This window comes from Pseudophryne corroboree, chromosome 7 (assembly GCF_028390025.1).
Source record: "Pseudophryne corroboree isolate aPseCor3 chromosome 7, aPseCor3.hap2, whole genome shotgun sequence".
NCBI classification, from domain to species: domain Eukaryota; kingdom Metazoa; phylum Chordata; class Amphibia; order Anura; family Myobatrachidae; genus Pseudophryne; species Pseudophryne corroboree.
The window spans coordinates 9,247,607-9,262,320 of record NC_086450.1 but is presented as its reverse complement, the minus strand read 5'-3'; the positions used below and the strand labels follow the sequence as shown (position 1 = coordinate 9,262,320).

General features: G+C 43.1%; 1 protein-coding gene across 3 annotated transcripts; it reads right to left on the bottom strand.

The window, feature by feature from the left end:
* Positions 1–7,908: 7,908 nt before the first annotated feature.
* LOC134943234 (gamma-crystallin 1-like) lies at positions 7,909–13,171 on the bottom strand. Of its 3 annotated transcripts, none has more exons than XM_063932177.1 (3): positions 13,163–13,171; positions 9,603–9,845; positions 7,909–8,184 (listed from the first exon to the last, which is right to left on the bottom strand). In XM_063932177.1, the coding sequence occupies exons 1-3, from the start codon at positions 13,169–13,171 to the stop codon at positions 7,909–7,911; spliced, it is 528 nt and encodes a 175-aa protein (XP_063788247.1). The 3 variants fall into 3 exon arrangements, with proteins under 3 accessions (XP_063788247.1, XP_063788246.1, XP_063788248.1); XM_063932176.1 differs by lacking the exon at positions 13,163–13,171 and adding an exon at positions 10,873–10,881; XM_063932178.1 differs by lacking the exon at positions 13,163–13,171 and adding an exon at positions 10,873–10,881 and having other exon boundaries at positions 7,909–8,178.
* Positions 13,172–14,714: the final 1,543 nt, after the last annotated feature.

Below are 14,714 nucleotides of genomic sequence, written 5' to 3'. Positions count from 1 at the left end.
AGCCCTGTCTGTCATAGCACCAGTCCTGTCACTGCAATAGCCCTGTCTGTCATAGTACCAGTCCTGTCACTGCACCAGCCCTGTCTGTCATAGCACCAGTCCTGTCACTGCAATAGCCCTGTCTGTCATAGTACCAGTCCTGTCACTGCACCTGCCCTGTCTGTCATAGCACCAGTCCTGTCACTGCACCTGCCCTGTCTGTCATAGCACCAGTCCTGTCACTGCACCAGCCCTGTCTGTCATAGCACCAGTCCTGTCACTGCACCAGCCCTGTCTGTCATAGCACCAGTCCTGTCACTGCACCTGCCCTGTCTGTCATAGCACCAGTCCTGTCACTGCACCAGCCCTGTCTGTCATAGCACCAGTCCTGTCACTGCACCAGCCCTGTCTGTCATAGCACCAGTCCTGTCACTGCACCAGCCCTGTCTGTCATAGCACCAGTCCTGTCACTGCACCAGCCCTGTCTGTCATAGTACCAGTCCTGTCACTGCACTAGCCCTGTCTGTCATAGTACCAGTCATGTCACTGCACCAGCCCTTTCTGTCATAGCACCAGTCCTGTCACTGCACTAGCCCTGTCTGTCATAGCCAGAGCCGGCCCTAGGTATAGGCAAACTAGGCAATTGCCTAGGGCATCTGGTATGCCTAGGGGCATCAGCAGCTTCTGCTGATTAAAATGATATGCAGCATGCCTATATTCTGTGTGTAGCATTTCATATGCAGATACAGCCACAGTCGCACACAGAACATAGGCATGCCGCATATCATTTTAATCAGCAGAAGCTGCTTGTGTATCCTAGCCACATAGCAATGGAAATAAGATGCATTTTCATATAAAAATAGGCACCCGACGTTAGCAGAGCTGCCAGTTGACTCACGCTGGGAACTACATGTGTCATTATGTGTATAAGGGCATTAATAATGTGTAACATATGTGTAAGGGGCACTATGTATGTCATTATGTGTATAAGGGCACGAATAATGTTCAGCATATGTGTAAGGGACATTATGTGTGTCATTATGTGTATAAGGGCACTAATAATGTGCGGCATATGTGTAAGGACAAATGTGCACACTGTTCTTATTTAAATTACAGGGGGTAGGGAAAAAAAAAAAAGGACTGCTATGGGTGGGGGGTGATGGTGCTGGGAAAGGGGTGCAGGGTCAGAGGCGTAACTAGCGGTGGTGCTAGGGGGCACCAGCCAAAATCTTGCCTAGGGCATCATATTGGTTAGGGCCGGCTCTGGTCATAGCACAAGTCCTGTCTGTCATAGTACCAGTCCTGTCACTGCACCAGCCCTGTCTGTCATAGTACCAGTCCTGTCACTACACCAGCCATGCCTGTCATAGTACCAGTCCTGTCACTGCACCAGCCCTGTCTGTCATAGTACCAGTCCTGTCACTGCACCAGTCCTGTCACTGCACCAGCCCTGTCTGTCATAGTTCCAGTCCTGTCACTGCACCAGTCCTGTCTGTCATAGTACCAGTCCTGTCACTGCACCAGCCCTGTCCCTCTAGGGATATAACTATTGTGACCAGTGGATTCACATCTTATATCAGAACTATACCCACATTGAGTCTTATTAATAAACCTTGATACTACACTCAGGGCCGGTTCTAAGACTTGTGGCTCCCCGGGCAAAATATGGGGGCGTGGCTTCAATTGGGGGCGTGGTCACGACGCTGCAAGAAAATAAATAAATAAATAAAAAGTCTACTTACCATCCCCGTTCCTGATCCAGACCCCCTCCGCCGGCGGCGCCGCTCTTCTCCTCTCCTCTCTTCTCTTCGATCTATGGGAGAGACGTTATTACATCTCTCCCATAGAACAGCATAGACACTAGAGGTCAATTATGACCCCTAGTGTCTGTGCCAGTATGCTGTGCAGTGCGCGATGACGTCATCGCGCATCGCACAGCAAAGGTCCTCTACACGAAGGGAAACTAGACCGTAGCGTCTAGTTTCCCTTCATGGAGAGGACATTTGCTGTGCGGTGCGCGATGACGTCATCGCGCACTGCACAACTAAGGTCCTCTCAATGAAGGGAAACTAGACGCTACGCGTCTGGTTCCCTTCAAAGCGGGGGGGCACAGCAGGGCACTGCGGGGGGCACTGCGGGGGGCACAGTGGCGGATCTTGCCCTGGTGCGGCGCCCTCCGGATGGCACTGGCGCCCTCCGGATGGCACTGGCGCCCTCCGGAAGGCGGCTCCCCGGGCAAAAGTACCGCTTGCCTGTGGCAAGAACCGCCACTGACTACACTCACTACTCGTCAAATTGAATTGATGAATACCATTATTTGAATTATGTATGATGTCTGATAAGGATACTTTGTATACCTGCAGGGAGCTCTACACAAGGCTTATTGAGACCCTTTCAGGACATAGTAACAATACTGAGTGACATTCTCGATAGCTGCATAATTATACTAGCATCATTATAGTGAATGTGTCACTCTCCAAGAATTTAATTCTTATCATTTGAGGTGTGTCTTTTTTCATTCAGGGATATTAACACTCTGATTGACTTACAAGCGCAGCAATCAGAATTTATATATCAATACTTATGAAATAAGGTACAGCATACATCAACCTTATACTTATATTTAATCCAACTGAATTCTGGTATTGTACTCGCCCTATCTGGGTAACTATGAACAACAGATACACTAAACAGTAATAAGTGGACACAAGTGCGAGATGATATACTAATACTATAGAGAAATCCGTAATCTCTGCAGACCACATTAATAGTACCATCAGTATTAGTACAAGTGGCCAATAAGACGCCTTGGATAAGAACTGCTGACAATTAGATAAACTGATAGACTGACTGAGAACAAGAATAATATTACATACAGTATGTCTGGGCATTTAGAATGAGACACGCTGACCCATATTTTAATCTTAAATCACCTTTATTATTCCTATTGCACTTGTTATATGTTGTGTATTTGTCCAAGTTTTAGCCTCTATGTTTCGCTCATACTACTTGTCTGTGCGTGAGTTATTTTCACACTTCTTAACCTTATAATAATAAAAGTTAAATTTTATGAACTTTCTGGTGGATGTGACAATTAGGTCACCTCTCCCTTTGTGCATCGACAATACAGCCCTTTCTTTCTCTTCCTCCATTGTATTTACCACAGCTGTAGTTGGTAGCACCACCAAATTAAATGATAATTATTAAACATACAATAGGGGTCCTTTTTGAGTTGGAGCTTCAGTTCCAAATCAGTATTGAACAAATTGTGTGTGTGCAGATACAATCTTGCTTACTCATAAGCGTTAAAGGGTAGCCCCCCCCCCTCTCATTTCTTACGAGGTACAACAGCAAAAAACCTGGTGTAGGGGTCACTCAGCCGCAACTGGTGTGGCCCCTAACAGGTGCATGGACATTACTATTTTATATAGGGGGTCATTCTGACCCGATCGCACGCTGCAGTTTATCGCAGCAGTGTGATTGGGTCAGTACTGCGCATACGCCGGCGCCGCAGTGCGCCAGTGCACGCCAGATGGCCAAAGGCCATCATTGCCTATCGATCGCCTTTGCCTGATTGACAGGAAGAGGCGGTCGCTGGGTGGAAGGGGGCTGGACGGTGGCGTCAATCCGCCGTTTAGGGGGAGCGGTCCGGCCAACGCAGCAAAGAGGTTCTCCCGTCCTGCCGCAGGAGCTACGCTGGCCGGGAGTTGCTCCTCAAATGCAAAAGCATCGTCGCTGTGCGATGCTTTTGCACTTCTGCGGGGAGGGGGGGCCGGCACCGACATGTGGGGCGGACTAGCCCTTTGCTGGGCATCCCCCCGCATGTCTGAGTGCCTGATCGTAGCTGTGCTAAATTTAGCACAGTTACGATCAACTCGGAATGACCCCCAAAGTTCACATCTCTATAAGGGATTTGGTCCAACACACAAACAGCTTCATAGACACAGGCTGCATTGACGCTTCTTGTACTCAGGGATACCAAGTCATTGACTTGATGTATTGCCTGTAGTGTATCAGTCACTGCAGCAGGAAGCAGGAATGCTGCAGTTTAAAAATGATAAAAAATTGCACTGCAACCGGTGTTTGTGGTGTTTGATCTGCTCTGAAAATACAGTATAAATAATGTGATGAAGAAGAAAGCAGAGCGCTTGTGATATTGTGACTGCTATATGTAAACTGTGGCTAATCAGTGTGACGGTGTAAAAAAGATACTAAGTATTTTTATTTTATAGTGCTATACCTGAAAAGAAAAAATGGGGTTAGTGTAATGCTTACAGCCCTTTTGTCCAGTTGCTGCGGTCCTCAGGTAGTGAAGGGTTCCATTTTATTGCCGTGTGGGAAGGGAGCAGTTCTTAGTGAAAAGTTTGTGGTGTGCTAACTTTCCCTATGCTACCAACCTTGTCCGCTGGTTCCCCCGCTCGTGCTGCAGCTCGTGTGTGCTGTGTAGTGCGCTGTATAATAGAGTCCCGGTCCGGATAACAGCTCAGCAGCGTGATCCGGAAGTTAAATCCCAGTACCTGATTCTCCTTTATCGGCGTTACCAACGCGTTTCGGGCTGCAGGCCCTTTCTCAAGGATCTGCTGCAGTGACTGGGGACAATTAACCAATCACTGGGTCTACAAAAGAGGAGGAAAAGGGGGCATCGTTGACTAATGCTACAGCTTGCTTCACAGACAAAAGCCTGTACTCCCTTCATTAATGTGGCCCCCAAAATACACACAATTTGGCCTTCTTACTGACTGCATAGATTTACATTTGTTTTAAGTCACTGAACAGATTTAGGGGGAGATGTACTAAGCCTGGAGAGAGAAAATGGACGGACATATATTACCAACCAATCAGCTCCTAACTGCCATATTGCAGGCTGTGTTGGAAAAATGACAGGAGCTGATAGCTTTAATAATAAAATGAGTTGATATCACATATTTAATTTGATGGTCTTAAAGATAATTGACTAATAACAAGCGCAGGTTACTCTGGAAACTGTTTGTGGATACAATTGCACTCTTATGTAGATGGAACAACAACAGACATTTACATATTTCCAAAAGTCAGTTTGCAGTTCTCAAAGTTTCATGTTTGCACAGTTTCTCCTGATGGGTGGACGTTTATTCCCGTCCTAGAGCTCAGACATGGGGCCTAATTCAGAGTTGATCGCAGCAGCAAATTTGTTAGCAGTTGGGCAAAACCATGGGGGTCATTCCAAGTTGATCACTCGCAAGCTACTTTTAGCAGCCGTGCAAATGCATTGTCGCTGCCCCCGGGGGAGTGTATTTTCACTTTGCAAGTGTGCGGACGCGTGTGCAGCCAAGCGGATTGAAAAAGTTTTGTGCAGTTTCTGAGTAGCTCTGGACTTACTCAGCCGCTGCGATCGCTTCAGTCTTTTTGGTCCCGAAATTAACGTCAGACACCCGCCCTGCAAACGTTTGGACACGCCTGCGTTTTTCCAAACAGTCCCAGAAAACGGTCAGTTGCCACCCACAAACGCCTTCTTTCTGTCAATCACCTTGCGAACGGCTGTGCAAATGGATTCTTCATAAAACCCATCGCCCAGCAATGATTCGCTGTGTACCCGTATGCCGCGCCTGCGCATTGCAGTGCATACACATGCACAGTAGTGACCTGTTCACGAAAAAACAGCCTTGAAAAAGGGACTTAATAGCCCCGAAACGCGTTGACATTGCCCTGCTGTGCCTTTTCCACCTGATGGACTCTTTGGACGAATAGGACGACACAGACGTTCAGTGGGAATTTAATCACAGGAGCCAACAAGCAGGGTATTTCCCGGGGTACTCTGCATCATTTAACACCTGCGGCTCCATATACTTCCACTGGTACGATTTTATTCCTGCCACCAAAAGTGTTTCTGAACCACTTCATTTCTTAATAACTTTTGAACTATTTTATTTCATTACCCTAAACTCATATGTGAATTATTTTATTATGTTTATCGTGTTTTATATGGATTAAAAGTGATTTTATATTCTACAATATCACACCTACTTATTAGACACCTAACAACAGGGTGTTAAGGATCCAGCGCCCTTAAGGGGGTGCAAAAAATTCCTTCTTTGTGCTGTATATTCAGGGAGTTCACTAGGGGAACCCCAGCACCTTCCCTGGGCTTGCTTAAGATTCTATACAGTGCATACATCTACCCCCACTCCCCACCTTTTCACAAGGGCCTGTGTGAATTTTTAAAGTGATTAATGTTATTTTATGTGTGTGTACACTGTAATGGGCAGCACGGATGGTGTAGTGGTTAGCATTACTGCCTCACAGCACTGAGGTCATGGGTTCAATTCCCACCATGGCCCTAACTGTGTGGAGTTTGTTTATTCTCCCCGTGCTTGCGTGGGTTTCCTCCCACAATCCCAAAAATATGCTGGTAGGTTAACTGGTTCCCAACAAAATTAACCCTAGCGTGAATGTGTGTGCATGTGATAGGGAATATACTGTAGATTGTAAACTCCACTGGGGCAAGGACTGATGTGAATGGGCAAATATTCTCTGTAAAGTGCTGCGGAATATGTGTGTGCTATATAAATAACTGGTAATAATAATAAGAATAATATTTTAAGGGTGCATAGCCACATACTTTTATTGAATTGAGGTATAACATATTAATTTTTGTTTATTCTATTTTACATTTGATTGTAATATGTAATCCATTTTAATTTTCATCCCACTTGCGCTCATTCATTTCACTTTATTAGTAGGTGGTTTTTGTTAAATATTTAGGTGATGCAATCATATGGAATGTTCACAAGCAGGCCTATTTCTGAAAAACATTGAAATGATATCCAACATCAAAATAAACACCTTGCCTGTCTGACACTAGCTAAACAGAAACATACCAGACTAACCACTAGAAGCACATTTGAAAGTTTTAGCAAGTATAGCTCACTTGTAGCAAGCAGCAGGTTTCTCTCACAGAGACTGTGCTGTCACTTTTCCCCAGGCTGACAGCCTTTTAACACCCTCATGCAGGTGCATTTACGAATTAGCTTGGTCTAAGCAAAAAGACCCTAAGACTCCAAATGTGTATAATGGATGGAGCCGGTCCTCTTTCACCATCCATACCCCCACTAACCCTTAGCCGGCTTTTACCAAAGGTTCTTAGTAACACCACTTAAACGTTTTCCTTGGGTTTTAAAACATGTACCAAAAACCTGGGACAAATATACCTGCCCTCACACATGCCATTTGACAAACTATGGAGGATGATCCAAAATTTAATAAATATTCTGAAGTCAGTAAAAAATTTAAATGCATTTTGAAACCAATTTATTTCAATTAATTATTGTTTCTATTAAAAAGTAATTATCAATTCAAATCCAACTCCAGATTTCTCCCATTTCAACTCTATATTCTTTTAACTCACTCAGTCCAGCATTGTAACACACACGTGTCCTTATAAAATGTCAAGTCTTAGGCACACACGGAATCAGTAGCTGGTAGGGAGTGCTAGTTTTTGAATTGCCGCTATGGAGGCTCGTAGGGTACTTCTTGGTAAGTTATCTTGCAGATTAAAAACTCATGAATATTTGATCATATACTTTTATTGTTTAGAGTTAATTCCACTCTATTAGCATGAAGTGGCTGGGTGGTTTATTCTACAGTATATTTGAAAATATTTGACTTCTGAATTCTATTAACAAACAAATAGATTATCAGCTTTCACTAGTTCACAGTATCATGCAGGCGGTGAGAGCTGATTGTGTTTTGTTTTTAGACAACCCCTCCAGCACCTGATATCCCTTATAAGTTGATTGAGACACTTCCATTTGTCTGTCATTGCCTTTTAATGCACTAAGAAACTTAATTATTGGTGCTGCTGACTACAATACAAGTAAATCCATGAGTTTGCTTGTTATGAAAACTTTATTACAGCAAAGAAATGAAGAATCATTTAACAAGTGTATTTATTTAATAGAAATGGTGGACACGTCTGAAGGAACCAATTCTGGGGCTGGTGGCTCCCCAGTCGGTGTATCTACGGTACTCTCCAGGTTTCAGATAAAACTGGCGTCCTCGGTAGTTGGGCTCCTCATAGAACATCCAGTATCCGTCATGTACATGGCAAGAGTGGATGTCATGGTAGCGGAACATCTCATAGACATGGGGACAGTCTTCTGTGAACTCCATCATCTGACCTCGGAAGTTCTCTCTCTCATAGATGTTGATTCTGAAAGATCCCTCGTGCTGTTTTATCAAAAGATACATCAGACAGTTCACAATGTGAGAGTCAGGCGCAATTATTGAACACATCCTTTATATAAAAATGTAATGTATACAGCAGTGGTTCTCAAACTGTGTGCCGTGGCACCCTGGGGTGCCTCGGGACACTTGCAGGGGAGCCTCTGATTGGTGGTCTAGGACCAATTCAAATTATTTATGGTCAACATAATAGGGAAAAACCAGCACTGGTCACTGCCAATCATAAAATATGTGGACAAACAGAAGCAAATCTTGTCCCTCACCACACAACTGAACCTAAGGATGATATATAAACACAATTTACTTAATTTAATATTTCTTTTTACATTTCTCAAGAAGAAACTTTTGGTCCAGGGGTGCTGTGAAAATAAATTTCTGATGTTCTAGGGTGCCGTGATTCAAAAAAAGTTTGAGGACTACTGGTATACAGTATCTTAATATGTGAAAGCTTTATAAACGATGATTCAGTAACTATAATTATGCAGCTCAGTAATTGGAAACTTTATACAATAAAACAGAGATCTACTGTTTTTAAGTAATATGAATATTTATAACATTTATTTTCACTTACATTATTATAAATCCTGTAATCTAAAAGCAAACACCTTATATTAGCCTGAAGTCAGGGCAGTACGGATGGTGTAATGGCTAGCATTACTGCCCCACAGCACTAAGGTCATGGGTTCGATTCCCACCATGGCTCTAACTGTGCGGAGTTTGTATATTCTCCTTGTACTTGCGTGGGTTTCCTCCCAGAACCCAAAAATATACTGGTAGGTTAATTGGCTCCCAACAAAATTAACCCTAGTATGAATGTGTCTGTGTACATGTGGTAGGGAATATAGATTGTAAGCTCCACTGGGGCAGGGACTGATGTGAATGGGCAAATATTCTCTGTAAAGCGCTGCGGAATATGTGTGCGCTATATAAATAACTGGAAATAATAAATAAATTAGTAATTGTTTTATAAATCTAGAATATTGATTTATTGTACCAAGACTTTACCCTATGTAGATACTGTGCAGTCAACTTAAATGTTGACTTTAAGAGATATTTACTTACTGTGACTATTACATTTTCATAATCACATTTATCTTGTATACTTACATCTTGGCATCCTCGTCTTAGTATCCTATGCCATGCTGATAAAATCATGCTTCATTTTACCTGTTTTATTGGTGTTTTCAGTGGCAAAACACTGTAATAAAGTCATTTTCTATATTTCTACAGTACTGTAGCTCCATGTGTTATTTATTCTCAAAATTTGGTTAATAAAATATACAAAGTTTGTATCATGTTAACCAATGGTAAGATAAGACATAGAGAAACGGACCGAAAACAAATTAACTTTGTTTCATTCTGTTTAAAAGAAACTAAATAAAACAGTTGCTAAAATTACTTACCTGGGGGCTCAGACGACAGGACTTTATAGAGTCATTGTAACCCAGCCACTGCTGGAAGTCGGGGTACTCCCCTCTATGCAGGTAGTACTGGTGCCCCCTGTAGTTGGGGTGCTCATACAGGATCCAGTTTCCGCTCTCCACACGGATGGAGTTACAGCGTCTGAAGTATGAGGACATGTCTGGGCACTCAGAGTTACACTCATGGGAGCGGCCCTGGAAGTTCTTGTCCTCGTAGAAGATGATCTGAAAAAAAATTCAAATGAAACATTTATATTTAATCAAATTTTCATTTAAATTCTTATTAATGCTTTAATTCACTCTTTAACTCAATTCACTAGATAGCGAGGGCCCATGTCTCCTGAAAGCTACCTGTTTTCATGCACTCGCCCCTTTGAATAAACACAATGATTTCTCAGGCTTGCCGTCACGAGCCAGCTTGCGAGGTCAAGGAAACTGCGTCTTGCGATGCAGTCCTTGGCCTCACCACTCCCGTTTTAAGCAACACCGGCCGCCCCCTCCATGTTCCTCCCCCTGAAGGCCTCTGCCTGTCAATCAGGCAGAGGCTTTCGCGTCACTGGGATGCGATTGCAGGACTCGTTCTGCTCATGTGCAGAATGGATCTTGAACATGCACAGTTTTCCAACCATTGTGAAACTGCGGCCCAAAATTAGCAAATTGTTACAGAACAAAATAAGAGAACACAGTAACAAAGTTTCTGCATGAAATATGTTGTTTTACAGTCAACATTATTAACATTTTTTATACATTGCTATCCTATTCCGTTATGTTTTACACTTTATGGAACAAATTTCAGGTATATCATGTGCTCACTCCATTTGCGTAACTTTCCTAAAGTATATCACGTTAAAAGTATAAAAAAAATGGAGGATAGAAAAGAAATAAAAGAGAAATTATTGCAAATATTTAGCAGTGACTAGAAAACAATCAGCCACTAAATTTTAGTTCTACTGATTATATAATAAAATCTAACAAAATTAAATATCTGTGAAAGTAAATTATGTACAGTATATATGTATATACAGTATATATATATATATATATATATATATATACAGTATATATATATATATATATATATATATATATATATATATATATATTACAACTCATTTACTGTAAGATCATTCTTTTTAAAAGAACGATATATAGTGTATTCATTGTTGCTACAACTATTGATAAGTCATAAAAAACATTTATATTTGAATGCAATATACAATATACAGTAAGTATAATTTGTTGTAAATCTTACCTTTCCCATTGTGAGAGTAGAATGTGTTCGCACTGACTGTCTCTTAGAACATGGGGAACCGGAGGCTTATATACCCAGTACACAAGGACGATGATGTATAGCCGTTGGGCATGTTATTATGTTAGAGACTGTTCAGGAATTGTGTGCAGCAGTTGTTTTTGTATTTTATGTAGAGCCAGTGTCCTATACGCACTTACTGAGCAGCTATTCTGCAGTTTAAGCAAAACTATTTAGCTATGTAGCTTCTGTACATTGGCAGAGTGTGTGTGTTCCTGACCTACAACAGTATTTTATATATTGATTTTATCAGTAATTATAATTCTTTAGTATAAGTACAGAAGTCTTTACAATTGTACTGATCATCATACAGTAGAACATAAACATTATATCTATATCTGACCTGTGTGATTGTAATAAACAGCAAGGAGGCTCTTGGGCATACTTACCTACTTTGCTGCCCCATCTTCCGGTAGGAGGCAGGGTTGTAGGTGCATGGGGGCGTGGCCGACAGGGAAGTGGACAGTCTGGGGGGCGTGGCATCAGGATCACGTCCTCGTGGCTCCGCCCCCACTATGCAGTGCCGAGAAAATAGACACTGTATAGCGGGGGCGGAGCTACGATGACGCGATCCAGAGCGAATCGCGTCATTGGACCCCCTCGGCCAGCCCACTTGTTCTCTGCTGCTGGCGGCTGAGGAGGGTCGTGGAGGGGATGCAGGGAAAGCGGGAGCTTGCCCACCTTTCCGGGGGGCCGGGAGGGCCACCCGATTTTTGGCAGCCTCTTGGCCATTCCGGGAGGGTAGGCACGTATGCTCTTGTGTGTGGTTCTTTGGGTTGACCCTAACTAGGTCAACAGTCATTAGGTCGACACCTGAAATAGGTCAACACAATCATATGGTCGACATGAAAAAAGGTTGACATGAGGGTTTTTTTTGTGTCATTTTCTTCGTAAAGTGACCGGGAATCCCAATTAGTGCACCGCGTCCCCTCGCAGGTTACTATTCCCAGTCGTAGTCCACGTGGATAGTAAAGTATGAAAAAGTTAAAAAAATTTAAAAAAATTGTTAAAAACTCATGTTGACTTTTTCATGTGTCAACCTTTGCCATGTCGTCCTAAAGACCATGTGAACCTAAAGCATGTTGACCAATAGTGGTTGACCTAATGACTGTCAATCTAAGTGTGGTCGACCTAAAAACCAGATACCGGGGCTCTTCCCCCCCAATTGACTCTTGTTACATGAAACCTAAAATGTACTGTATCTTTCGTTAGCATAATGATTCTTCAGATACCTATTGAGACAACTATGTTACTGTTTGTATTTTGTAGTTTTGGTAAGTTGTCAATAAAGTTTCAGAAGGACAGGAATCTAGGTACTGATAAATAGCGGTTGAATCTTCCATATCTGAAAATCGTATATGCAAAAATTCCAAAATCCTAATTTTTTTGAACACTAATAAGAAAGTGACACCTTGTTTTCTGATGGTCCAATGTATACAAACTTTGTTTCATACACAAATTTACTAAAATATTGTGTAAACTTAGCTTCAGGCTGCATATATAAGGTGTAGGGATCTGAGTTGCACCAAACCTCTGCTCAGGGCTTCCCGTCATGTTCGGATTCCAAAATAAGGCAAAATGTTGTCTTCCCAGCATCGGCTCTTGAAGGTTTTGGATTTTGGATCCCTCCCTCGTGATCGGGCACAATTTCACACAGGAGACCAGAGAGAGAAAGTTTGTGGGACTGTGGGGTGCAGCATGGTAGGGAACTAATCATCATTAGAAATCAGACTGAAGTTCTTGGTTAATGTAATGCCAGTAAAAGTTCACTGTGTCATTTAAAAAAAAATTCCATTAGGAGCACTGTGTTTAATTAAAAGGTACACTGTGTAGTAAAGAGGCATTGTGTCATTTAAAAAAAAATCACCATTAGGAGCACTGTTTTTATCTTAAAGGGGCACTGTGTAATAACCCCCCCCCCCCCCCATAGAAGCACTGTGCTCTCAGCTAGATCCCAGCACATGCAATCTCTTTACCATCAACACCTTCATCCTCATTCGTCTCATTAGTGATCAGAGGTAGTTCTCCTGCATCCAATTTGCTAACTGACTCCTCCCCTATCCAGGGTTCCACAGGAGAATCCTTGCGCGCTAAAGCTGCTGCTGCTGGGGGTGAATCTACAGATAGAGCCACGCCAGTCATGGCTCCATCTATGCCTAGGCATGCCCGCCTAGGTGCGCCTAGGACTCGGTGTCTCCGTCTCCGACTGGACATGCACACCCATGACGGAGACGCGCCCCATTCAGTAGAATAGGAGAACGTCTCTGTCCGGGCACACACGCACGCCCAGATAGAGACGCAATCTTGCATGCCCAAACGGAGACGCTCTCCTATTCTATGAATGGGAGAGCATCTCTGTGCACTCCCGGCAAGACTAGGTGGACGGATCGCCTAGTCACACCATGAGTGCTCGTTTGTGATGGAGCCGCCTCAGATGAGCACGGCTCCATCTGTACATACAGTAAGGGGAACAAGAAGAGTAGTAGTTTCAAACAACAATTGTGTGTGAAACAATCCTTTGTAAGACAAAGCAAGTATTATAGTTGCCATCTAGTTGCACAGTGGATCACTGAAGCCATGATGACTATGCTAGTATTAGGAATGTGTCCAATATCCACCATCAATACATCCGGTTTAAAAGAATTGAGGTCCTGTGTCCTTACTATCAAATTCCATCTTGATTCCATTCTACCAGAACAGCAATTCTGTACCAGGAGGTTAAAAAAAAACAAATTCTTGTCCAAGAAAAGGCCATTGTACCCACTATCCACTTAACCACAGTACCACTTGGGGACAAACAATACTGGTCAAACTAAAGATTTTATAACTGTGACAACCCACTGGGTGGGTGTATCAGTTTCACCAGCAGCAGTAGTATCTAACTCACAAACTTAGGGGGTCATTCCGAGTTGTTCGCTCGTTATTTTTTTCTCGCAACGGAGCGATTAGTCGCTAATGCGCATGCGCAATGTCCGCAGTGCGACTGCGCCAAGTAAATTTGCTATGCAGTTAGGAATTTTACTCACGGCATTACGAGGTTTTTCTTCGTTCTGGTGATCGGAGTGTGATTGACAGGAAGTGGGTGTTTCTGGGCGGAAACAGGCCGTTTTATGGGAGTGTGTGAAAAAACGCTACCGTTTCTGGGAAAAACGCGGGAGTGGCTGGAGAAACAGAGGAGTGTCTGGGTGAACGCTGGGTGTGTTTGTGACGTCAAACCAGGAACGACAAGCACTGAACTGATCGCAGATGCCGAGTAAGTCTGGAGCTACTCAGAAACTGCTAAGAAGCGTCTATTCGCAATTCTGCTAATCTTTCGTTCGCAATTTTGATAAGCTAAGATTCACTCCCAGTAGGCGGCGGCATAGCGTGTGCAAAGCTGCTAAAAGCAGCTTGCGAGCGAACAACTCGGAATGACCCCCATAGCTCATTCACCGACAGGCTAATTTCTGTATCACCAGCTTCACTTAGAGACAAACCGATGTCAACCGCTATCAACTCACAGATGTCATAGCAAAATGGCTGACACCCCTAGGACTCTCCTCAGGATTTGCTGTAGCCGATAACACAAGTATTGTGAGAGCATGGGTGAATTTGAGCATGTACCATGGTTTGTACACACAATAAACTTGGTGATACAGATAGGAAAAAAAAAGACAGATGCATGCAAAAGATGCTCTCTGTGGGCCATAAAATATGGTGCCATTTTTGGCATTCAGCAAATGCATGTAGAACATTGCAGCAGCTGCAAAAACAGTTCCATTTGTCCTGCCACCAACTGAAACAAG